The following is a 22,810-nucleotide window of genomic DNA, read 5'->3' as shown; positions in this document are numbered from 1 at the left end:
CCCTAGAAATGTAAGTTGTTAAAGCTCAGAATGTTCTGGTTTCCACTAGGAGTACCTGGTACTCTTTGCACCAAGAGAGCTGGTGGTGTGGTGGATGGTGCGCTGGGCCAGGAGTCAGGAAGACCTGAGTTCAAATTTGGCCCCATACACTTCCTAGCTGTGTGACCCTGGGCAAGTCACTTAACCTCAGTTTCCTTACCTGTAAAACGGAGGAAGTGGTAGCACTTCGCTCCTAGGGTTGTTGTGAGGATGTCATGAGATCATATTAGTTCCAGCGCTCAGCCAGTGCCTGGCCCATTTAAGTGGCGCTCCTTCCCTCCCCTCCCCTTCCTTTCTCCCAAGGTGTCCTATATGTGTCAGGGACCAAATCCAAAGATGGTCATGGATAATACAGGGTTCATGGATGGGGAAGCTTAGAGGAGGTCACAGGATCATCAGTCTGGAGCAACCATCCATTCCAAACCCCTCCTCTTACAGATGGGGAAACTGAGGCTCAGAAAAGGGAAGGGACCTGCCTGTGGTGCCTCTGGTAGGAATTATCTGCCCTGGGACTTGAATCCAGATCCAGTGTCCCGACAGTCCAGCCTCTTTAGTGATGAGAGGGGAGGGTGAGCAGGGCCGGGAACTGAGGCCAGGTGCTCCAGCGCTGCCTGGCTGTCATGCCGGGGTCACCTGGGTGCACACCCTCCTCCGTCTATGGGGTTGCCCACCTGGCCCCGCCTCGGGCTGATGCCTCTCTTTCCCCCACAAGATAACCTGTGGAGCAACTACCTGGAGAAGGGGGACATCCTGGAGAAGCCGGGCATGCCCTCTGTCGATGTCCCTGGCCAGAAGAGCAGCCTCCCACTCTACGTCTTTGCCGACATTGCCACGTCCTTTACGGTGCTGGTGGGAATCTTCTTCCCCTCCGTGACAGGTGAGACCCTCCCCCGCCTCCCGCAGCCTCCCAGGGGCGCCTCAGACCCCTAACCTCCTGGGGAAAAAACTCTCTTTGTTGTTGTTGTTTTTTAAGGCATCATGGCTGGGTCAAACCGCTCCGGAGACCTCAAGGACGCCCAGAAATCCATCCCGGTGGGGACCATTCTGGCCATCATAACCACCTCTTTAGTGTGTATCCTTTAAAATGCTGGTCAGGGGGGCCTGGGTCTCCTGGCCCAGCTACATTGCCCTTTAGCGCCACCTGCTGGCAGCCCGAGGAACCCCTCAAAGGCCCATCCTAAATAATCTCATTAGGGGAGGGCGGGGTGCTTCCCCTCCTCGTCTAAGTGGAGAGGACCCAGTCCTGGGGTGGCCTTTTGGTCACTGCCTCCTGGTTACTCCTTGGCTGGACTGTGCCTCTCTCAATGCTATTATAAAGCAATAAGGAGCAAATGGGTACCTTTTTACACATAGAAAAGCAGACCAGACCACAAAGGACACCACTGGGCCCCGGATTCAGTGCACCCCAGAACACACATCACTGGAGATAGGATTCCCTGTTTAGTGACAATGGCGGATAAAAAAGCTTGGTGGGAAGTCGCTCGAGATCGGGCGCTCATCTCATGTCACCCACCATAACAATTCCCAAATGGATAGACGGTACATTGTAAGCGTCAGAAGGAATTAGAGGGACTCGGGGAGACCAGGGACAGTGGAGATCACCAGAGACAAAATAAGCATCTGCAGTTAAGTAAATAAAGAAGGTTTCACCCAATTCCACAAGAGGCAAAACAAGCCATTTCAATTATGTGGGTAAAATTCCACTCTGACACGTAGACAGGCACTGGTCATTCACATACATGGGTCACACACATACGCCCTGCACTTATACCCAGGCATCTGCTCCACACTCCAGATACACAACGCCACACACCCACACAGATGCCAACTGCCACGTCTCTACCAAGCATTCACACTTAGCCCAGCATCCCTCTACAGAGACGTCCCTCACGTGCATGACATGCCAGCTGATCACACCTTCTGTTCTGCACTCTTTCATCCCATTTATCTCCCCTCACCTGTGCTGGACTCCCCAAACCCTGGACACACGGAGTTACAGAATCTCCCAATGGAGGGTTCATTTGGCATGTTGGGGCTCAGGCCTCCCCAAGCAGCTGTTCCTGCAGGGGCTGGGGAATCCACAGCTGGGCCATGGATTGATTGGAGAGCTGTTGACAATTTCTTTGACCGTCTTCCCCAGACTTTAGCACTGTGGTGCTGTTTGGAGCCTGCGTCGAGGGGGTCGTCCTCAGAGATAAGTGAGTAGTTTACCTTTTATTTTCTGATATATATATATATATATATATATATGGGCAGCCAGGTGGCGCAGTGAATAGAGCACCGGCCCTGGAGTCAGGAGGACCTGAGTTCAAATCCAGCCTCAGACACTTGACAATTACTAGCTGTGTGACTTAACCTGGGCAAGTCACTTAACCCTTATTGCCCCCCCCACTATATATATCTATATATATCTATATATCTATATCTATATCTATATATATATATATATATAATATACTTTTTTATTGATGCCTTTTGTTTTTATATCATAATCATTTCAGCTGGGGGTAGGGAGCCCTCCGCCGCCCCCCCCCCCATACCCCAGACTGATGTTTTCTTTGGGTTTTTTTTATTTTTTTTTGTTTTTTTTTTAGTGAGGCAATTGGGGTTAAGTGACTTGCCCAGGGTCACACAGCTAGTAAGTGTTAAGTGTCTGAGGCCGGATTTGAACTCAGATACTCCTGAATCCAGGGCCAGTGCTCTATCCACTGCGCCATCTAGCTGCCCCTGATGTTTTCTTTGTGACAAAGAAAAACAACAAAGCAATTCCTTGATCCTACGGGGCCAGGGCTCAATGACCGTGTCTACGATGAGCTGCCCTCCAAGTCCACCCATCTCTGCCACAAGGAGGGGGGTGTTTATTCTCCAGGAACATCCTTGATTTTTTTCAGCTACTCCACTTTGGGGTCCAATTTTTGCCTCAAAGAGATACTTACTTTGATTTTGACATCCTTTGTGGCTGCTAGCTGTCCCTTCCTCTCTGTATCCTCCCCTCTGGGCAGAGGCTGCTCCAGGCAGGCCGAATGAATGCCCAGGGTTCTCCAGGACAGCTTGGAATGTTAAGAAGGGGGAAGCAGAGAAAGGGGGTGTTAGAGTTTCTGGGGGAAGCAGGAGGAAGAAAGGCCCTAGGAGATGCACTGGGCTCAGCCAAACCTGGCAGACCTTAGCTTATCTGCTGGCATATCTTTAGTCACAATTGAAAGTAGCAATATTGAAAACATTGGTTTCTCCATAAATATATGGAAACCGTTTCCAAATCCTAATTTTGTTGACATGAGGAAAGTTATCCATTTTGTAATCATTAACCAAGTGATTACCAGGCCTTTCTATATAATGTTTCATCTCTACATATGCTTATCTCCCACCCTGCCCTTGAACTTGATGCAATTAATCCTACTGCTTTAGTTTACAGTAGGAAGTTGTGGTAAATTATAAACATCCTTATCAGGGGCAGCTAGATGGTACAGTAGATAGAGCACTGGACCTGGATTCAGAAGGACCTCAGTTCAAATCTGGCCTCAGACACTTGACACTAGCTGTGTGACCCTGGGCAAGTCACTTAACCCCCATTGCCCTGCAAAAAACAAAAACAGAAAAAAAATTATCAGTGATTAACTATATATACAAATAAGGTATTGGCAAGTTGTTCAGTCATTTTTCAGTCTTGATTCTTCAAGACTGCATTTGAGGGGCAGCTAGGTGGCACAGTGGATTAAAGCACCGGCCCTGGAGTCAGGAGTACCTGAGTTCAAATCCGGCCTCAGACACTTAACACTTACTAGCCATGTGACCCTGGGCAAGTCACTTAATCCCAATTGCCTCACTAAAAAAAAAAAAAGACTGTATTTAAGGTTTTCTTGGCAAACATACTGGAGTGGTTTGCCATGTTCTTCTCCAGCTCATTTTATTGATGGGGAAACTAAGGCAAACAGGGTGAAGTGACTTGCCCAGGGTCACACAGCTAGGGAGTGTCTGAGGCTGGATTTGAACTCAGGAAGATGGGTCTTTCAGACTCCAGACCCAGCGCTCTATCCGTTCCACCACCTAGCTGTATTGGCAAGTATCTATTTTCAAATTAGGTTCCCAGAACAGGACAGCACCTCACAGGTGTCTTCCCCGATTCCTCACACTCACCTCACAATCCAGTCTTGTCAGATCTTATAATTTCCACTTTTGCAACATCTGCATATATCCCCTCCACTCACTGCCCCAGTTCAGGCCTTCAGATCTGGACGATTGACCTAGCTTTCCTATTGGCCTCCACTCCAGTATGCCTGCACCTACACATTTGCAAAAAGCATTTCCTAAAGCCTGGGTTGGATCAGTCACCTCCCTCCCCCATCAGCTCTAGCAGCTCCTCGTCACCTCCAGCATAAGCCAACCCTCTTCCGCCCTTTCCCATCTTCTCACACTTTACTCCCCTCCATGAACACTGACTGGGATCCGGCTACACTGGCCCGTGTCTGCAATTACTTACACAACCACCCCATCTCCCATCTCTGTCCTATGCCCAGACTTCTCCATCCCCTCGCCTCTGCTTTGTCTTCCTTTGTACTCCCCATGCTTAGTACAGTTCCTGGCATATAGTCAAGTGCTTAATCAGTGCTTGCTGACTTGATCTGAGTTACCTGCTAGAGGCATTGGGTTTCCTTGTTGGCTTCCCCTTTGGGTAAATAACGAGATATGAGCATGTCTGCCACTGGAATTTTTTTCAGGGGATGGGGAGGCCTTAGAAAGCACCTTTCAGTGACGGGGAGCTCACTACTCTGTATCCCTCTCCCACAGATACGGTGACGGGGTGAATAAGAACTTAGTGGTGGGCACGCTGTCCTGGCCCTCTCCGTGGGTCATCGTGATTGGCTCCTTCTTCTCCACGTGTGGTGCCGGCCTGCAGAGCCTCACGGGAGCGCCCCGCCTGCTGCAGGCCATCGCCAAGGACAACATCATCCCTTTCCTGCGGGTTTGTTCCCCTCCCTGACCGATGCCCGCTCCTTCACGAGGGCAGAGTTCCTTAAGACCCATCAAAGCACTTTTGTCGCCATGATCTTGTTTAACCTTTGAGAGAACTCTGAGATAAGCAGGGGTCACAGATGCAGATTGGGGAGGCACCCTTAGGGGTCATTGAGTCCACTCCCCTGTTTCACAGAGAACTTAAGCGCCCGGCCTATGGTCACACAAGTGGCTGAGCTAGGGCTGGAGCCCCAGTCCTGTGACTCCAGAAACACCAGTCTTTGAGGCTGTCCCACCCAACCTCCCACCTAGTCCAGAAATCCCTCTGACAGCATCCCTAACATACGGCTGCTGGGACAGTCTCTGTGGTACCCATCTCCTTTCTATTAATGTTCCCATTTTACAGATGGGGAAAGTTGGTGACTTGCTCAAGGTCACCCAAGCATTTTCTCGCAGTACTGGGCAGACCAGGTTTTCTGACCCCTTACTGTTCTCCCCGCTGTTCCACAGTGCCTCCTACATTCTGTTGGCACAACCTCACCCCCTGGCTGATGGCACCAACTGCCTGGTTCATGTACTCAGACCAGGCCATGGGAATCAAAAGCAGCCCCTCCAAGGGCAAAGGAGGTGTCAGAACATGCCAGAGATCAGCAGAATGGAGGGCGGGGGCACTGGGAGGAATCCATCTTGGCCCAGAGACCTGTTTAACTTGTCCTGACTAGCACCTGCTTGCAAGGCTCTGACCCAGAAAAGAGAACATGCAGTATAGGGGCAGCTAGGTGGCACAGTGGATAAAGCACTGACACTGGATTCAGGTGGACCTGAGTTCAAATCTGACCTCAGACACTTAACACTTACTAGCTGTGTGACCTTGGGCAAGTCACTTAACCCTCATTGCCCTGCCCAAAAAACAAACACACACACAAAACTGACAGAGAAGAGAACATGCAGTAAATGGGATTAGAAATGCAGCATAGGGGGACAGCTAGGTGGTGTAGTGAGTAAAGCACAGACCCTGGGTTCAGGAGGACCTGAGTTCAAATCTGGCATCAGACACTTGAAACTTACCAGCTGTGTGACCTTGGGCAAGTCACTTAACCTTCATTGCCCCGCCAAAAGAAAAAAAAGAAATGCAGCATAGGTTGAGATGGGCAGCTAGGTGGACACAGGAGTTCAAGTCCAGCTTCAGACATTTCTTAGCTGGGTGACCCTAGGCAAGTCACTTAACCCTGTTAGCCTCAAGTTTCTTCATCTGTAAAATGAACTGGAGAAAGAAATGACAAACCATTCCAGTATCTTTGCCAAGAAAATGCCAAATGGGGTCACAAAGAGTTAGACACAACTTAAATGACTAAACAACAGCAGATTGAGACATTGATGTTAGTGGAATGAGGAGGCCCTGTTTTCAGAAGCTTATTTCCTTGGGGCAAATCCAGGAGTAAATGTGTATATATTGGAGAGAGTAATCGATGGCCTAGGATAAGGGTTCTTAACCAGGGAGAGATTTTGGGAACCCCATGAATTTGCATGAGGAAAAAATTGCATCTTTATTTTCACTAATCTCCAACTGAAATTTGAGATTTCCTTCAATTATTTAAAAACGTCTTTCTGAGAGGGATCCATGAGCGTCACCAGATTGCTGAAGGGAGTTCATGGTACAAAAAAGATGGAGAATGTCTGGTCTAGGACTTGGCCATTTGCGGCCAATACACCCAGCTCTTAGGGCCAGTCACAGCGGAGCCCTGGCTCTTCTCCCATGTCGTAGAACTGTGCCTGTATTTAATGGGGTGGGGCTGTAGTGGGGTGAGGAGGTGAGGCTCACCAAGGTTAAAGTTACCATGAAGACCCATCCTCTTGACCTTCCCATTTCCTCCCATCCAAAGTGGGGACTTGGATCCAAGATTCGAGTGTTGAAGTCACCCAGCCAGCGGTGGCTATTTGGGGAAAGAAGGGGGGGAGCCCGGGACCCCAGGGGTCGGTGACGCCTTCCCCTCCAGCCTCTTTCTGGCCTCAGGTGTTCGGCCACGGGAAGGCAAATGGAGAACCAACGTGGGCTCTTCTTCTGACGGCCTTCATCGCCGAGCTGGGCATTCTCATCGCATCTCTCGATATGGTGGCGCCCATTCTGTCCATGTGAGCAGCAGGAGCGGGAGGGAGGGCGGGGGGGCTGGCACGCGGCAGTCTGTGTGGGTCTGTCTTTCCTGCTGTTTGGGATTCCCTTCCCTCCTCTGCATAAATCCTTCCCAGCACGGCCCAAGAAAGAGCCAGAGCACCACGTGCCAGGGATGCCCGCACAGTGTTGAAGCGTTTCTCCACTGTCGGTCTCCAGAGCTGGACGACCATTAAAACAGCACTTACAAAAAGAGCCGCCGGAGACGCTGAGCCATCTCCAGATCGCTGTCCTACGCGCTCTGTCTCAGTGTTGTCTCTAAAGGCTGGGATCTGGGAGAAGCTGGGAAGTCTCCCGCAGAGCCACCTGCAGCCAAAAGCTAAGGCAACTCTTGGAGACAAATCTCAGTTGTTGTTGTTTTTAATAAGACCCAGCTAAGGTAAAAAAACCTTTTGGGCCCAGGTCACATTGTTCCCCTTCCACCTGCCCTCCCCCTTTTCCCTTCCCCTATTCCCCATCTCCTTTCCCCTCTCCCTCTTCTTCCCCCTTCCCCTTCCCCTCCTTTTCCTGTCCTTTCCTTTTCCATTCCCCCCTTTCTCCCTTTTCATCACAGTGCCTGTTCTAGGACATTGGTTCTCAGGTCAGGTGCAGGGTCTGCCTGGGTCTTGGGTGGTGAGAAGTTCCAGGGCTACAGAAGGAGGATCGTGGACTCTGGGGTTTCTTCCTCCTCCACAGGTTTTTCCTCATGTGCTACTTGTTTGTCAACCTGGCCTGCGCCGTTCAGACGCTTCTGAGGACCCCCAACTGGCGGCCCCGATTTAAATATTACCACTGGTAAGTTGATGGTAAATTGGGGGGGGGGCGGGCAACAGGGGTTAAGTGACTTGCCCAGGGTCACACAGCTAGTAAGTGTTAAGTGTCTGAGGCCAGATTTGAATTCAGGTCCTTCTGAATTCAAGGCCGGTGCTTTATCCATTGTGCCACCTAGCTGTCCCAAGTTTACAGTAATTTTATGGGAAATGACATCTCTGGAAAAGGCAGGATAAAGACAGGAAGCTGTTGTATCCCTGTCCCCTTCCCCGGCTCTGCCTGAGCCTCCTGCCCAAGAAAGGGGCAGACTTGGGACTGCAGGCCTGCTGGCTGACCCCAGAACCCTCAACACTGGGGAAGAAGGGGAGAGGGCCTCTGGCCCTCTCCCTCCTGGGATGTGAAGTGATCAGGGCATTCTCGACCTTTGGAAATGCCGGCCAATGGAAAAAATGAAACAAGAATGAGAAGTGTTATTATATCACACACACGTATATGTGTATGTGATTACTTACACACACACACACACACACACACACACACACACACACACACACACACCTTGATGGAAGCTCTTTGAGGACAGGGACTGTCTGCTTCTAACCCTGTGCCTGGTACACAGTAGGTGCCTAATAAATGCTTGCTGGTTGATTTGGTTGCCTTTGTTTCAGGGCCCTGTCCTTTCTAGGGATGAGCATCTGCCTAGCCCTGATGTTCATTTCTTCCTGGTACTATGCCCTGGTGGCCATGCTGATTGCGGGCATGATTTACAAGTACATTGAGTATCAGGGGTGAGTAGGGCCTGGGGGCCTGGGCAACTCGGGGTACACTGGGCTGCTGGCTCAGCCGTCAGACTGTAGGCAGCAAGGCTGGGAGGGCACTAGGAATACTGGGGCAGGACTAACGGCAGGGGCTTCTTGTGGAGGGAATGTGCCCTTCAGGGACGTGTAGAGGGGAAAGGGCAGCATCTTTGGGTCAGACCGTTGGTTCTTCTCCACACAGAGCCGAGAAGGAATGGGGTGATGGCATTCGGGGCCTCTCCCTGAGCGCTGCCCGCTATGCGCTCCTTCGCCTGGAGGAGGGGCCTCCACATACCAAGAACTGGAGGTGAGTCCCAGGCCATCCTCCCGCCCTTCCCCATCAGCCATCCCCAGCGCCCCTGGAAGCCCTGAGGAACGAGGCCAGTTAGGGTTGGGAGAAGGGAAAAGCTGTCCCAGGAGACTGAGGGGGCTCAGGGTGGCTGGGCGAAAAAGTGGAGGAAAGGGGGAACCCCTAAATGCCTACTCCCCCAAGGCCCAGTTGCTGTTGTGTAGAAGCTGTCAGAAAGTGGGCTTGACACCCAGAAGCTTGGGCCTAGCCCAGGGTCCAAGCAGAGAGGGTGTGGGTGCTGCTGCTGCTAAACAGTGGCCTCTGCCCCGCCCTCCCCTCCTCTATTCTCCTCCTCCCTTTCCTCCTCCCCCTCCCACCCCCCAGGCCTCAGCTGTTAGTGCTCCTGAAGCTGGACGAGGACCTCCACGTGAAGTACCCCCGACTGCTCACTTTTGCCTCCCAGCTCAAGGCTGGCAAAGGCCTGACCATCATTGGCTCTGTGATCCAGGGCAACTTTTTGGAGAGCTACGGGGAAGCCCAGGCAGCTGAGCAGGTACTGGGGTCTGGGGGCTCATTTTACCCCCCACTCTGATGAGGCCTGAGAGTCAGGATCTGACTGGGTGGCCCCAGGCCAGGCTCCTGCCTGGAGATCTGAGCGGGTTTGGGAGTGAATTCGTATTCTCCATCTCCTACTCTTTTCTGAGCCCACTTGGGAGCATACCTGAATGAGGGGGGGTCCGGGAGCCACATCTTGCCCGTGCACAAGCACTAGGCACTTAGACTGTGCCCAGGGCTGGAGATACAAAGGGAGGCAAGGAGCCGGTCCTGGCCCCAAGGGCCCTACATTCAAACATGTGAGTGACCAGGCAAGTCCAAGAGATGCACAGAGAGGGCAGCTAGGTGGCGCAGTGGATAGAGCACCGGCCCTGGAGTCAGGCGGACCTGAGTTCAAATTCGGCCTCAGACACTTAACACTTACTAGCTGTGTGACCCTGGGCAAGTCACTTAACCCCAATTGCCTCACCAAAAACAAACAAACAAACAAAAAAAACTGCACAGAGGAGGTGGGAGGTATTCTCAGAGCCCCAGGATCCAAGGAGAAAGCAGTGGGTGGGTTCTAGATGACCTCAAGGACCCTGGGAGGGGGGAGAGATCACATGTTGCTTCCCATGTTGGGGACATGTGAGAAAACCCCCGACTCGCTTTGCCCCTTTGGACTGTGGCCTCTTGTTTCCAGACCATCAAGAACATGATAGAGATCGAGAAGGTGAAGGGCTTCTGCCAGGTGGTGGTAACAAGCAAAGTGCGGGAAGGTCTGGCCCACCTCATCCAGTCCTGCGGCCTGGGGGGCATGAAGCACAACTCGGTGGTGCTGGGATGGCCCTATGGCTGGAGGCAGAGCGAAGACCCCCGGGCCTGGAAAACCTTCATCGGTATGTCCCCCAGGCAGGCCGGCTCTCATCACGCGGGGGTGATGTGACTCTTGCTAGTCAGCAGCCTTGCGCTGTCGGGAGGATGGGGACACACGGGCAGACCCCCCCAAGCTCGGGGTCTTTGCAGGCTCCATCTTAGGAATTGGAAGCATAGGTAAGTGACCTGCATGGCGTAATCTGAGAGGCACCTGGCAAGTGTTGTGCCCACCGGGATGCCCCTCCCCTCGCTTCACTATGCCTTTGGATGCTGAAGAAGCCATGCTTGAAGTGTAATGAGGACATTGGGATGGTAGAGAATGGGTGTGAGGAGGAAGGAGAAGGTGGCGACGGACACGTAGGAGGGCTACAAAGGCAGATTTGGCCCACCCTCCGCTCTGGTGCCAGGCTTTCCTAGTGGCCTAAGAAGCCAGGTCTATGCAGAAGGATGTTTCTATCCACGGCTGACCAGGCCTGGCCAGGAGGGGGCCATCACCAAGGAAGCGGCTGTGGCTAAGGCCAGTGATGGGACCTGGGGGCGCCAGCCCCGCCCCGCATCACCTGGCATGTCTTGTCTTGTAGACACCGTGCGCTGTACCACGGCTGCCCACCTGGCGCTGCTGGTGCCCAAGAATGTTTCCTTCTACCCCAGCAACCACGAGCGCTACAACGAGGGCAACATCGATGTCTGGTGGATCGTCCACGACGGTGGCATGCTCATGCTGCTGCCCTTCCTTCTGAAGCAGCACAAGGTGCCCCGCCTGGCGGGAGGGGGGCGGGGTGGGGGGCCCCGCCCTGTCCCTGGCACCTCCTAACCGCAGTCGCCTGTCCTAGGTCTGGCGAAAGTGCCGCATGAGGATCTTCACGGTGGCCCAGATGGATGACAACAGCATCCAGATGAAGAAGGATCTGGCCACTTTCCTGTACCACTTGCGCATCGAAGCGGAGGTGGAAGTCGTGGAGATGGTAAGAGCCGCCCACCTACCCCGTGGCCACCGCCACAGAGCCGGGCCCTCCCCGCCACAGCCACTACCACGGGCCCGCAGGGCGGCTGCCCACTGCCGCTGGCACTCTGCTCTCTCCCCAGCACAACAGCGACATCTCCGCCTACACCTACGAGCGGACACTGATGATGGAGCAGCGGTCACAGATGCTCAGGCAGATGAGGCTGACCAAGACGGAGAGGGAACGGGAGGTAGGGAAGCGTCCAGGGGTGCCCGGGATGCCGTGGGGCCACCAGGGTGGGCGCCCCCTGGGAGGGTGACGGCGGGCTCTTCTCTCTCCTCCGCCTTGCTGGCTCGCCAGCTGCTCTGGGATGAGGCGTTAGGAGCCTCCACGGGAATCCCTTGGGTCAGTCTGAGGCCAGGGCAAGTCCCCCACGGACCCCTCGCCTGCCTAGCCCGGTGCTCAGCCTCCCCCAGGCTTTGGAGGCAGCGTGGCATAGGAGAGGGAATGCTGGGGCTGGAGTCAGGAGAGACCTAGACAAATGTGTGACTTTGTCTCTGAACCTCAGTGTTCTTTTCTGTAAAATGGGATGAAGTGAGGAGAGCGCTCCAGCTGTAAATCCGAAAGCATCGTAGAGAAGGGAGTTCCTGTCCCCAGGGAGCAAGGGCTCCCCGGTCTGGGGTCTGGCCTGCAGAACGCACCCAGGCTCTCCCCGCGTTAGGTCTGAGCAGGACCCTGTGGACAAATGGGAGATAACTGCTAGGAGCTTGGGAGCCAGACCCCTTTCTCTGCTTCCTCGTCCTCTGCCAGGCCCAGCTGGTCAAGGATCGGCACTCTATCATCCGGCTCGAGAGCCTGTACTCAGATGAGGAGGACGAGGGGGAAGCCAGGCCCGAGAAGGTGCACATGACCTGGACCAGAGACAAACACGAAGCCGAGAAGTGGAGCCGGAGCAATACTCTAGAAAACTTCCGCGAGCTGATCAGCATCAAACCGTGAGTGCCGGATGCAGCCCCCGACCCAGACACGTGCACACGCTCAGTCAGGCTGGCTTGTGTGTCCAGCGCACACATCGGACCCCCCGGGGCTCTAGCTGGCCACGGCCTGGAGGCCCCACCACCATCTTGGATCCCAGGATTGTTGGATGAGGGGTGGGCAGAGTATTAGAGAAGTTCAGAAAAGTGTGGGAAGAGGCGAAGAACTGTGGGTGTGTATATGAACGCGGGAAGGCAGGGAGGGTCAGTGAGATGAACACACTCCTTCATTTCTTTCCTTAAAGTGTTTCCTTAAAGAATTCTGGGCTGGGCCAAGGGAAGGGGCAAAATTTAAATGATTTATAGTCTGGAAGGGAGTATGGGGCACAAACACAGACATCCATGAAATGTAATATTTACATGGTTAGTGGACTAGAGATGCAAAAAATTCCATGAAGCGTCTTGGAGGGGAGGTTAGTCCTTGCATGTCTAGGGATGGTGTATATATGCAGGGGGAAAGGAAGGTCTATGTAGAAACTGGGAGCTTTGGTGGGGGCACCAAAGAGGAGGGTGTGGTGATGGTGGATGAGCTTATGGAGGCCTGTGTCTGGTGGGAAGTGTGGACAGGCAGAGGGGCAGCATAGGTCTGCGGCAGATAAGCTGGAGAAAGCCTAGCTGAGGGCAGCCAGGGTAGTGAAGAAGCCTGGGGACATAAAGGTGGGCCGAAGGAGCTAGAGGTAATTAGTCCAGAGAAAAGAGGTATGATGGGGACACAGTCTATTTGGAGAGTGGGAATGCGAAAAGGGATTGGGGCATCTAGGTGGCACAGTGGATAGAGCACCAGCCCTGGATTCAGGAGGACCTGAGTTCACATCTGGCTTCAGACACTTGACACTTACTAGCTGTGTGACCCTGGGCAAGTCACTTAACCCCCACTGCCCCACAAAAAAAAAAAAGAAAGAAAGAAAATTAGGTGGATTAAGCCATGAGGTTAAGAAGAGGTTCTGGGAAGAGGAGAGAAGAAGAAAGGGAGGGAGGGAACAAAATCGATTGATGCTTCCCATCAGCAAAAGCTGGGTGACCACTTGTTGGCTTGCTGTCAAGGGGACCCTTGTCAAGCATGACTCAGCAGATGGTTAAAGGGTCTCTCATGACTGGGTGAGCTTGTGATTCAGTGAGGCTGGAGGAATGGGGAGAACCGTGTCATTGTGGATCTGAGAGCCCTGCCCCACAAGGGGCAGGCAGAGGACCCCTTCTCTCCTCTCTCCGCTGCCTGGTACTCGGTCCCCCAGGGGCTGAGCCTGACCCTGGTCCTCTGATTCCTTCACAGAGATCAGTCCAATGTCCGGAGGATGCACACGGCTGTCAAACTGAATGAGGTCATTGTCAATCGCTCCCACGATGCCCGGCTGGTCCTTTTGAACATGCCTGGTCCTCCCAAGAACAGCGATGGAGATGAGAACTGTATCCTTTGGGGATAAGGAGTCTGTTGGGCTTTTGAAAGGTTTGGGCGCCTTGGCGCCGGGGGGTGGGGTGGGGGTGGCTGTCTTTGTGAGCATGCTGCCCATCCTCCCTCTGGCTGGCAGTGGAACAGCAGAGAGGGAGCACTCCGGGCTGGCAGCTCATATATTTTTGTTTGTTTGTTTTTGAGGCAGTGGGGGTTAAGTGACTTGCCCAGGGTCACATAGCTAGTAAGTGTTAAGCATCTGAGGCCAGATTTGAACTCAGGTCCTCCTGAATCCAGGGCCAGTGCTCTATCCACTGCGCCACCTGGCTGCCCCTGGCAGCTCATATATTGAGGGGAGTCATCTTGCATCTTCACCCAGCTTTCTTTGTCATTAAGGCCAAACATTTACCAAGCCTGTGCTCAGTGCCCAAGACTCACAGTCCCTGTAAATCCCATTTGTTACAGTCCATGTCCAAAAGTAGGTAGTGCAAGGGTCACTATTCCCATTTTACAGATGAAGAAACCGAAGCTCACTGATATGAAGTGACTTGCCCAGGGTCATGGCATCAGAGCTGGCATACAAACCCAGGCCTCTTGATTGTAAGCCAGACACTTTTTTCGGCTGTGCCACCATCATAACCCTCCAAAGGACGGGGTCGTGTGCACATGAAGTGTTAGCTAGCATGACTGTTGATGTGGTTAGCGACCAGTAAGCAGTCCCGATAGGAGGAACCACAGTGGGCTTCCCCGAGGGAAGGGCCATGGGGGCCAAGTTCTGCTGTGGTAATGAGGGAGGATGCGAGGAGGGTCTGCCACTGGCACAGGTATGGCCCTTGACCCCCTGCTCAGACATGGAGTTCCTGGAAGTGCTGACAGAAGGCCTGGAACGGGTGCTGCTGGTGAGGGGTGGGGGCCGTGAGGTCATCACCATCTACTCCTGAGCCGGGGCCCCCCGATGGGGCCTCTCTGGTCAGTGAAGGACACTCCAGTGCGAAATGGACAGCCGCAGCTCCTGCCTCCCTTCCTGCCCACCTCTCCCACCCCCAACGCTGTCCCATCCCATTTCCACCCGCAGGCTGAAGCCCCCAGCCCCTTCCACACTACTCACCTCTGGCTTCACCTTCTGCCCAGTGTCCGACTTTGAAACTAAACTTGTAGATGAGGGCTCAGTGCAGTGTGTTAGCGAGGGGCCGCAGGGAAGGCTGTTCCCCCAGCCCCCTCCCCACCTCCCCGCCCCACTTCTTCCTGACCCCTAGACCCACTAGGCAGCAGGAGGACATGGTGGAAGAAATTCGCATGGGCCCCTAGGCCCGCTGGCCACAGAGACAGGAATCAGTGAAGCTAAGAGAGATGGGAATTATGTTTGCAGGTGGCCGTGGCCTGCTGGGGACCGCGCCCTATTTATTTGTGTATTTATTGGTCAGGAAGGTTGCAAGGGAACAAGAGAACAGAAAGACAGATGCTTGGGGGGAGGTCGAGGCTACTCCCCTGACCATGGGCACGTCCCTGCCCTGAGGAGCCCACCCGGCCGTGAGGGCCCAGACTGTGCCAGGGAAGCCCCCATCGGATGCACCTGCTCTTCCTCACCAGCCGGCCTCAGGGACATCGACTCTGCCCAGGAAACAGAAGTGGACAAAGCAGAAGGTCCCTCTGAGTTTGGGGTTGTTATTTGTTTGTTTGTTTTCCCAATAAAACGTTGTTTACTGACTTCTCCCCTGCCTTCCAGGCTGGTTTTGTTTCCTTGTTTTGCTTTGGAAGGGAGGGGGCCGGATATAGATGGTTAAAAAAAACAGCTGTGAGGTCACTGGGAGCTGGCTCTGCCCCAGCCTCCCCTCCCTCTCTCCTCCATTCCTGGTTTGGTTTCTGGCTCCTTCCCTGGAATCCAGGCCAGCTGTCAGGACACACACACACACACACACACACACACACATACACACACACACACACGTTTCAGCATCCCCTTCCTGCCTTGGGAGAGTCTCCCCTGGGATCCCCCTCCAGAGATGGAGAGCTTTAAAGAACCTTTGAAACAGCCACCTTCTTTTATAGGGCAGTGTTCAGGATCCAAAGGTCCAAAGTCAAAATGCTAGGGTTTGAATCCAGATCCTGCGTTCTGGCCACTAGACCCTGGAGGCAATCAGGGTTAAAGTGACTTGCCCAGGGTCACAGAGCTAGGAGGTGTCTGAGGCCTGATTTGAACTCAGGTGCTCCTGAGGCCTGTGCTGCCACCTAACTGCCCCTCAGCAAACTCCACCCCCTCCCTTGTAGGTATGCCCTCTCCCTCCCTCCCTCTGGGGTACCAGACACAATCCAACAATCACACTGGTTCGTGACTGGACCCTTTGAAACAATAAACACGAAGGTTTCGGAGAAGCATGGGAAGCCATAGTCACCAATGCAGAGGGAAGGAAGCAGAACCCAGAACAATATATACTGTGGCTACAACAACCACAATGTGACAATAATAATTGTTAGTACGTCTGGTGCTTTGAAGGGCTGCAAAGTACTTTACCATTATTGTCTCATTTGATCCTCACAACAGCCCTGCTGTTGTCATTGAAGAGGAAGCTAAGGCTGACTTGCCCAGGCTCACACACCTAGGAAGTGTCTGAGGTGGCATTTGAACCTGGGTCTTCCTGGCTTTGCCAGAAAAAAAGTGAAACATGATGCTGTGTAATTATAATGACCAAACTCGGTTTTGGGGAGAGTTGAAAAAACATATCTCCCATCTTTGTGGTGCAGTGGATAGAACACTGGCTCTGGAGTCAGGAGGTCCTGAGTTCGAATCTGGCCTCAAGACACTTAACATTACTGTGTAACCCTGGACAAGGCACTTAACCCCAATTGCCTTTAACATCCTGGACCATCTCCAGTCATCCTGATGTATATCTTGACACTGGACACAGATGGCTCCAGAGGAGAGAGAAGCTGGTGACCTTGCACAGCCCTCCCTCACTTAAATCCAGTTCGGGCGCAGTGGGTGGAGCACCGGCCCTGGATTCAGAAGGACCTGAGTTCAAATCCGATCTCAGACACTTGACACTTACTAGCTGTGTGACCTTGGGCAAGTCACTTAACCCTCATTGCCCTGCCCTCCCCCCCAAAAAAAACCATCTTAAATCCAGTTTACCGCAAAGTCATGACATCATCCAGATGTCACAATCCTCTTTGGGAACGAAAGACAAACAACAACAACAACAAAAAGGAAGTGCTTTTTTTCTCCTTTTTAACCTTTGTTACAAAGGATGGCTCACTGGGGAGAGGGAGGAAGAACATACTCAGAAATGAAAGCGATGTAAAAACAAAAGAAATAAGGAATGGACCTGAGATTTCATTGTAAAAGATGCCAACAAAAATAAGATTCAAAACAAATGCAGGGGCGGCACAATGGATAGAGCCAGGATCCCCAGCAAGGAGCCCCTGAGTGCAAATGTGACCTCAGACATTTAATAGCTGTTACCCAGGGCAAATCACCTCATCCCCGATTGCCTTCCAAAAATACTCCCCCCAAAACAAACAAAAAATACAGAGTACTTTTTTAAAGGACAGAAAACAAAACAAACACTCCAGTTAATAAAGAGGAGTCCTACTGTGTGCTCAGAACTCTTCTGAGCCCTTGAGATTTTTTAAAAACAGGGACAGCCAGGACTTGGACAAGATTCCTAAGGATCGTAGGATCTTGAGCTGGAAATAATATTGACTCAAGTTTATATAGTGACTTATGATAATTTGGAAAGCATGTGGTAGACACGATCTCATTTGACTCAACCGTGCTGTGATGTAGGTGCTATTATCCCCATTTGACAGATGAGAAAACTGAGGCTCACTGAGCTTAAGTGACTTGCCCAGGGTAAGTATTTAAGGTGAGATTCAACCTCTGTCCTGGCAGGCCCTTGGTCCAGTACTGTAGCTACAATTCCATGTGGCACAGGGGCTGTAGTGGATAGAGCACCTGGCTTAGAGTCAGAAGACTTGAGTTCAAATCCAACCTCAGATACTCACTAGTTGTGTGACCCTGGACAAGTCACTTTACCCTGTTTGCCTCAGTTTCCTCATCTGTAAAATGAGCCAGAGAAGGAAATGGCAAACCATTCCAGGACCTTTGGCAAGGAAATCCCAAATAGGTTCATACAGGGTCAGACACCACTGAGAACAACTCAACAGCCACAAAAACTTGCCCGGATTGTGAGGATCAAGTAAGAATAATTGTGAAGCAGTTAGCACAGTACCTGGCACTATATACATGTTAGCTATTACATTATTCTCTTCAAGGACCTGCGAACTTTTGTCCAATCTCATTTTTCAGAGGAAGAAACTGAGGTCCTGAGAGATAGCTGAGACAGGATTTCCCTTGAAAGGCAGCCCAGAGAGCAGGGACGAGGGCACCAATTCATCCTATTCCATTAGTAATAATAGCTAGCATTTGTATTGGGGGTTTTCCCCCCATTTGTTAGCTCATTTGATCCTCACAACAGCCCTGCACAATCAATATCCCTGTGTTACAGATGAGGATGCTGGCTGAGTGGTCAAGTGATTTGCCCAGGGACCATAGCTAGTAAGAGTCTGGGTCAGAATTTGAACTCGGGTCTTCCTGACTCCAAGTCCAGAATTCTATTGGCACTCTTTGTCCCATTAGGCACAAATACAAGGGCAGAGTCCTGGCTGGCTACGCTGGTTTGCTGGCTTCAGTGACCCTGAGTACCTAGAAAAGGTCCCAAGGTCAGTGCCCTGGCCACTTTTCCCACATTTTCCCAGCCTCCCCTAGCCAGGAGATTTCCTCCCACCAGCTCCCTCCCTCCTCATTTCCGCAGTTCCCTCCCACTGCCACCCACAAACACATCCTCTGATAAGGGGCCAAGCGGTGGCCTGGGTTTGCTCGGGCACGGGCAGCATGGGGCCGTTGAGACGGCTGGAGTGCTGCTGTTCCCTCCTGGTCTTTCTCCTCCTGTTCCCCTCGGCCACCTCCTTCTGGCTCCTCAACGTCCTCTTCCCCCCAAGCGCTACCCCCAAGGCCGCTCTCAACAACCACACGAGACCTGTGGTGCTTGGTAAGCGTCCAGCCTGGGCTTGGTGGTTCTGGGAAATGGCAGGGCTGGAAGTACGGGGAGGATGGGGCAGGGAGCTGGCTGAGGGGCTCAACACAGAGGGGAAGGGCTTTGGGAAGCAGTGTCCACTCCTCTAGCCCCACCTACATCCCGGCAGCCCAGCTTGTGGGCATGGGGGGACAGGAGGGATGTCTGCTGGGGCTTAGAAACCCATCCCATCCCCAGCCGTGGGCTGGGACAAAGGGAAGGAGTCCTGGCTGAGGGGGTGACCTGGGTCTCCTCTTCCCCCACACCCCAAACCCCACTGATCCACACCTTACCTCGCAATCTCTAGTGCCTTCTTGTCCAGGGCCCTGCCTAGACTGTTTGCTCCATCCTGGACTTTGGCTGAGGCCCTGGAGGGAAGAAAAGGGATGTTTGTGTTTGTCTAGCTCTGTCCTGGTGGGGGTCAGGGACACTGCCCAGCCCTTTCCTGGGGGGGGGGGGCTCAGGGTTCAGAGTTACAACCTCTTCCCCCCTTAAGGGCCGGGGGAAGGGGGAGAGCAAGTGGGAGATGTGTGATGTGTGAGGGTGAGGGCCCTCATGCCCACAGTGCCTGGCTGCTTGGGGAACCAACTGGAAGCCAAGTTGGATAAGCCAAATGTGGTCAACTGGCTGTGCTATCGAAAGACAGAGGATTTCTTCACCATCTGGTTCGACCTCAACATGTTCCTGCCCCTCGGGGTTGACTGTTGGATTGACAACACTAGGTGGGCTCTGAGACCCACGTTCAGCCCCTCTCCCCAAACCAAGGCGCTCCCCAACCACCCCTAACCCCTAGTGCAGATCCCTCCACACACTCAAATACACTTGGTAAACTTTGACATTCTCATTGCTTCATTTGATCCACTGAGGCGGGTTGTACAAGGCTTATCATCCTCATTGTAGAGATGAGGAAACTGGCTCAGAGAGAAGTGACCCAAGCTGCCCCACCCCACCGCTCCCCGCTCCCCGATTTCCCCCTCCCCCAGGGAGGAGTCACACTCTCCTGAGGCCATATCCAGCACCACTCGGCCAGAGCATCCCTGCACCCAAAATAACAGCCTGAGTCACAGAAGCTCACAGATGAAGGAGACTGCAGAGGCAGCCCAGCCTGTGACTGACCAAGTGTGCTGACTGCACCCTCCAGGGATTGTTCACACCCACATCTGCTCCCCTCCTCTGCACACATACGTGTGCATCCCACCTTTGTGCACCTGCATGCATCTCCCCCCACACGCAGTCATCCAAGTGCACGTGCGTGCACACACACACACACACACACACACCCCACCTCTGGAGGCTGAGCCTCCTTCTTGACTCTGCAGGGTGGTCTACAACAGGACCACAGGACAAATGTCCAATGCCCCTGGCGTGGAGATTCGGGTCCCCGGCTTTGGCAAGACCTACTCTGTGGAGTACCTGGACCCCAACAAACTGGCAGGTAGGCAGGTGTAAAGCTGGGTGCCTGGGCTGATTTCATGAAAACCTGGAACCAACTCTATCAGGCTTGTCACCCAAGGCCCAGTCCCACTGCCGGGAGAGCCCCAGAAGACCACAGACCCTGGAGGCTTGGGTTGGAGGGGGAGGGAGGGATACACGGCGTTGCCCTTGGGCCCCAGAGACCCCACCTCTGTAATTAACCCCCTTATCCTGTATCTCCCCTCCACTCCCCCTCAATGAAGGCTATATGCACACACTAGTCCAAAATCTCGTCAACAATGGGTATGTGCGAGACGAGACGGTTCGGGCTGCGCCTTATGATTGGAGATTGGACCCCAGTGAGTAGGGATGGGGATGTGGGGGGAAGGCACGGGCATGGATGTATTTGAGGAGGGACGGGAGCCCAGCCTAGGGATCTAGGCTGGCGTCCCACACCTCTCTGGTCCCAGCCCAGCAGGGAGAATACTTTAAGAAGCTAGCGGGACTGGTGGAGGAGATGTACACTGCCTACGGGAAGCCCGTTTTCCTCATTGGACACAGCCTAGGCAACCTTCATCTGCTCTACTTCCTTCTGCATCAGCCTCAGGCTTGGAAGGACCGATTCATCGATGGCTTCATTGCACTGGGGGCCCCCTGGGCTGGCTCCACAAAATCCATGAGGGTCCTAGCCTCCGGTAAGGGGCAAGACAGAGATACATGAATGCACACGTGTAAAAGTCCTCTGGAGACACACAGAAATTCCCTCAGATGCAGAGCAGCCCCCCTTACAGATACACCCTCAGAAACACAGAACCAGCCCCTAACCACAGGTGCCCCCACTACGGGTCACAGACAGACAGACAGACAGACAGATAGATAGATTCCTATGGATGCACAAAAATGCATGCTGATGTGCATACTTACACACACCAGATAGAATCCACCAAGAGTGGCCTCCCCACTGTGATACCATTTGAGATTTTATCTCCTGAATGCCCCCCACCTCCAGGGCTCTTGGAAGAGGTTGGGGGGCGGGGAGATACAGTAGGGGAAGGAAGGGAAAATAGGAATGTCAAAGTGCCAGGCCTCTGGTTCTGCATCAGGTCAAGTTTGATTTAGGATCTGGCTCAGGATCTAATGTCAGATTGCAGGCCTGTGGAGTCCAGGCTAAGCTAAGGGCCAGGTGGTCGGTGGACATTTGTTAAGTCCAGGTGATGGTAAAAGACAAGAGTCTGAATCTAGCAGGGGTCTTGGCCTCAGTCTGGGCTAGGCCGTGCTTCATTTGGTGGGGTAGGGTTGAAGTCAGGGTTTGAAGGTGGGAGGTGGGGTCAGGCCTCAGCCGGCATCCATGGATCTGCATGTGGGTGGAAGGCAGAGGGTTGAATCTGGGAAGGGACCGGTTTGGGGGTAGTGAGTGACAGGCCAGGTTTGGGGTCGTTCGTTGGCAGGGCTGGGCCCCTCACCCTTCACGCCGCGCCCTGTCCACAGGTGACCACCAGGGCATCCCAATGATGTCAAACATCAAACTCCGGGAGGAGCAGCGGAGGACCACAGCCTCCCCGTGGATGTTCCCTTCCCGCCTCGCCTGGCCCGATGACCACGTCTTCATCTCCACCCCCAACATCAATTACACCTTTCAGAACTTCCAGCGCTTTTTTGAAGACCTGCATTTCGAAGATGGCTGGTACATGTGGCTGCACACACGTGACCTGTTGGCGGGGCTGCCCGCACCGGGCGTGGAGGTCTACTGCCTCTACGGAGTGGGGCTGCCAACGCCCCACACCTACATCTATGATGAGAATTTTCCTTACAACGACCCTGTGTCTGTGCTCTATGAAGATGGTGATGACACCGTGGCCACCCGCAGCATGGAGCTCTGTGCTCGCTGGCGTGACCAGCAGCCTCAGCCGGTGCACGTGTTCCCGATCCCTGGCCTGCAGCATCTCAACATGGTCTTCAACAACCAGACATTGGACTATATCAACTCCATCCTGTTGGGTACCTATCGAACAAATGCCACCGAGGATTCCCACCCAGACCCTGACCCCTCCTAGGACTCCCACTTGGCCTCAACCCCCAGGGACACAGGCACAGAAACAGACAAGGTCACAGACCACATATGAGGGGTCAGTAGTCTACTCCAAGTGGCCAAAAGGGCAGACAGAGCCACATCCCTCCAGAGCCTGCTCTGTGCCTGACTTTGGGCCCCTCCTGTTACAGCCCTACCTGGGGTTGAGGAGACATGGGACAACATGAATAAAAACCAGCTCTGGAGTGACTAGGGAGGAAGGAGGGTCTGACTTTCTGGACGTGGGAGGGGGAGAAAATAATAAAAATGTATTAATCATGTATTGTGTGCAGAGCCCTGTGATAGGTATGGGGGGATTGGAGAGAGATGTATAGTTTAGATAGGAGAGGATCCCTGTGGATTTCATAGTCATAGAGAGAAATAAGACACAGATGTGTCCCTGATACAGAATATTATATAATAAGTACATTTACATATGGAAAACAAAGTGATATCCAGATTCCAACCCCACCACATGATTCGAACT

The 22,810-nt window shown here is 53.1% G+C and overlaps 2 protein-coding genes across 3 annotated transcripts in view; both read left to right on the top strand.

The window, feature by feature from the left end:
* The window catches only part of SLC12A4 (solute carrier family 12 member 4), a 62,417-nt gene extending 46,936 nt beyond the window's left edge, over positions 1 to 15,481 (top strand). For both annotated transcript variants that reach the window (XM_043982650.1, XM_043982651.1), the window contains 16 exons: positions 752 to 916; positions 1,013 to 1,111; positions 2,180 to 2,237; positions 4,825 to 4,999; positions 7,004 to 7,122; positions 7,835 to 7,933; positions 8,578 to 8,697; positions 8,909 to 9,013; positions 9,380 to 9,548; positions 10,233 to 10,428; positions 10,987 to 11,156; positions 11,239 to 11,370; positions 11,492 to 11,599; positions 12,160 to 12,344; positions 13,654 to 13,787; positions 14,620 to 15,481. In XM_043982650.1, coding sequence (XP_043838585.1) covers positions 752 to 916; positions 1,013 to 1,111; positions 2,180 to 2,237; positions 4,825 to 4,999; positions 7,004 to 7,122; positions 7,835 to 7,933; positions 8,578 to 8,697; positions 8,909 to 9,013; positions 9,380 to 9,548; positions 10,233 to 10,428; positions 10,987 to 11,156; positions 11,239 to 11,370; positions 11,492 to 11,599; positions 12,160 to 12,344; positions 13,654 to 13,787; positions 14,620 to 14,711 — 2,126 coding nt within the window. In that variant the 3' untranslated portion in view covers positions 14,712 to 15,481. The remainder of the gene's footprint in view (positions 1 to 751; positions 917 to 1,012; positions 1,112 to 2,179; positions 2,238 to 4,824; positions 5,000 to 7,003; positions 7,123 to 7,834; positions 7,934 to 8,577; positions 8,698 to 8,908; positions 9,014 to 9,379; positions 9,549 to 10,232; positions 10,429 to 10,986; positions 11,157 to 11,238; positions 11,371 to 11,491; positions 11,600 to 12,159; positions 12,345 to 13,653; positions 13,788 to 14,619) is intronic.
* Positions 15,482 to 18,576: 3,095 nt separating this feature from the next.
* LCAT (lecithin-cholesterol acyltransferase) lies at positions 18,577 to 22,604 on the top strand. The gene is given in 6 exon segments (XM_043987887.1): positions 18,577 to 18,818; positions 19,408 to 19,564; positions 20,162 to 20,277; positions 20,519 to 20,614; positions 20,726 to 20,950; positions 21,744 to 22,604. Coding segments are annotated over 6 exon segments (1,386 nt in total). The 5' UTR covers positions 18,577 to 18,661; the 3' UTR covers positions 22,379 to 22,604.
* The last annotated feature ends 206 nt before the right edge of the window (positions 22,605 to 22,810 follow it).

This window comes from Dromiciops gliroides, chromosome 2, assembly GCF_019393635.1.
Source record: "Dromiciops gliroides isolate mDroGli1 chromosome 2, mDroGli1.pri, whole genome shotgun sequence".
Lineage (NCBI taxonomy): Eukaryota > Metazoa > Chordata > Mammalia > Microbiotheria > Microbiotheriidae > Dromiciops > Dromiciops gliroides.
Note: the sequence above shows the minus strand (reverse complement) of the source record. Positions and strands in the feature narration are given on the sequence as shown.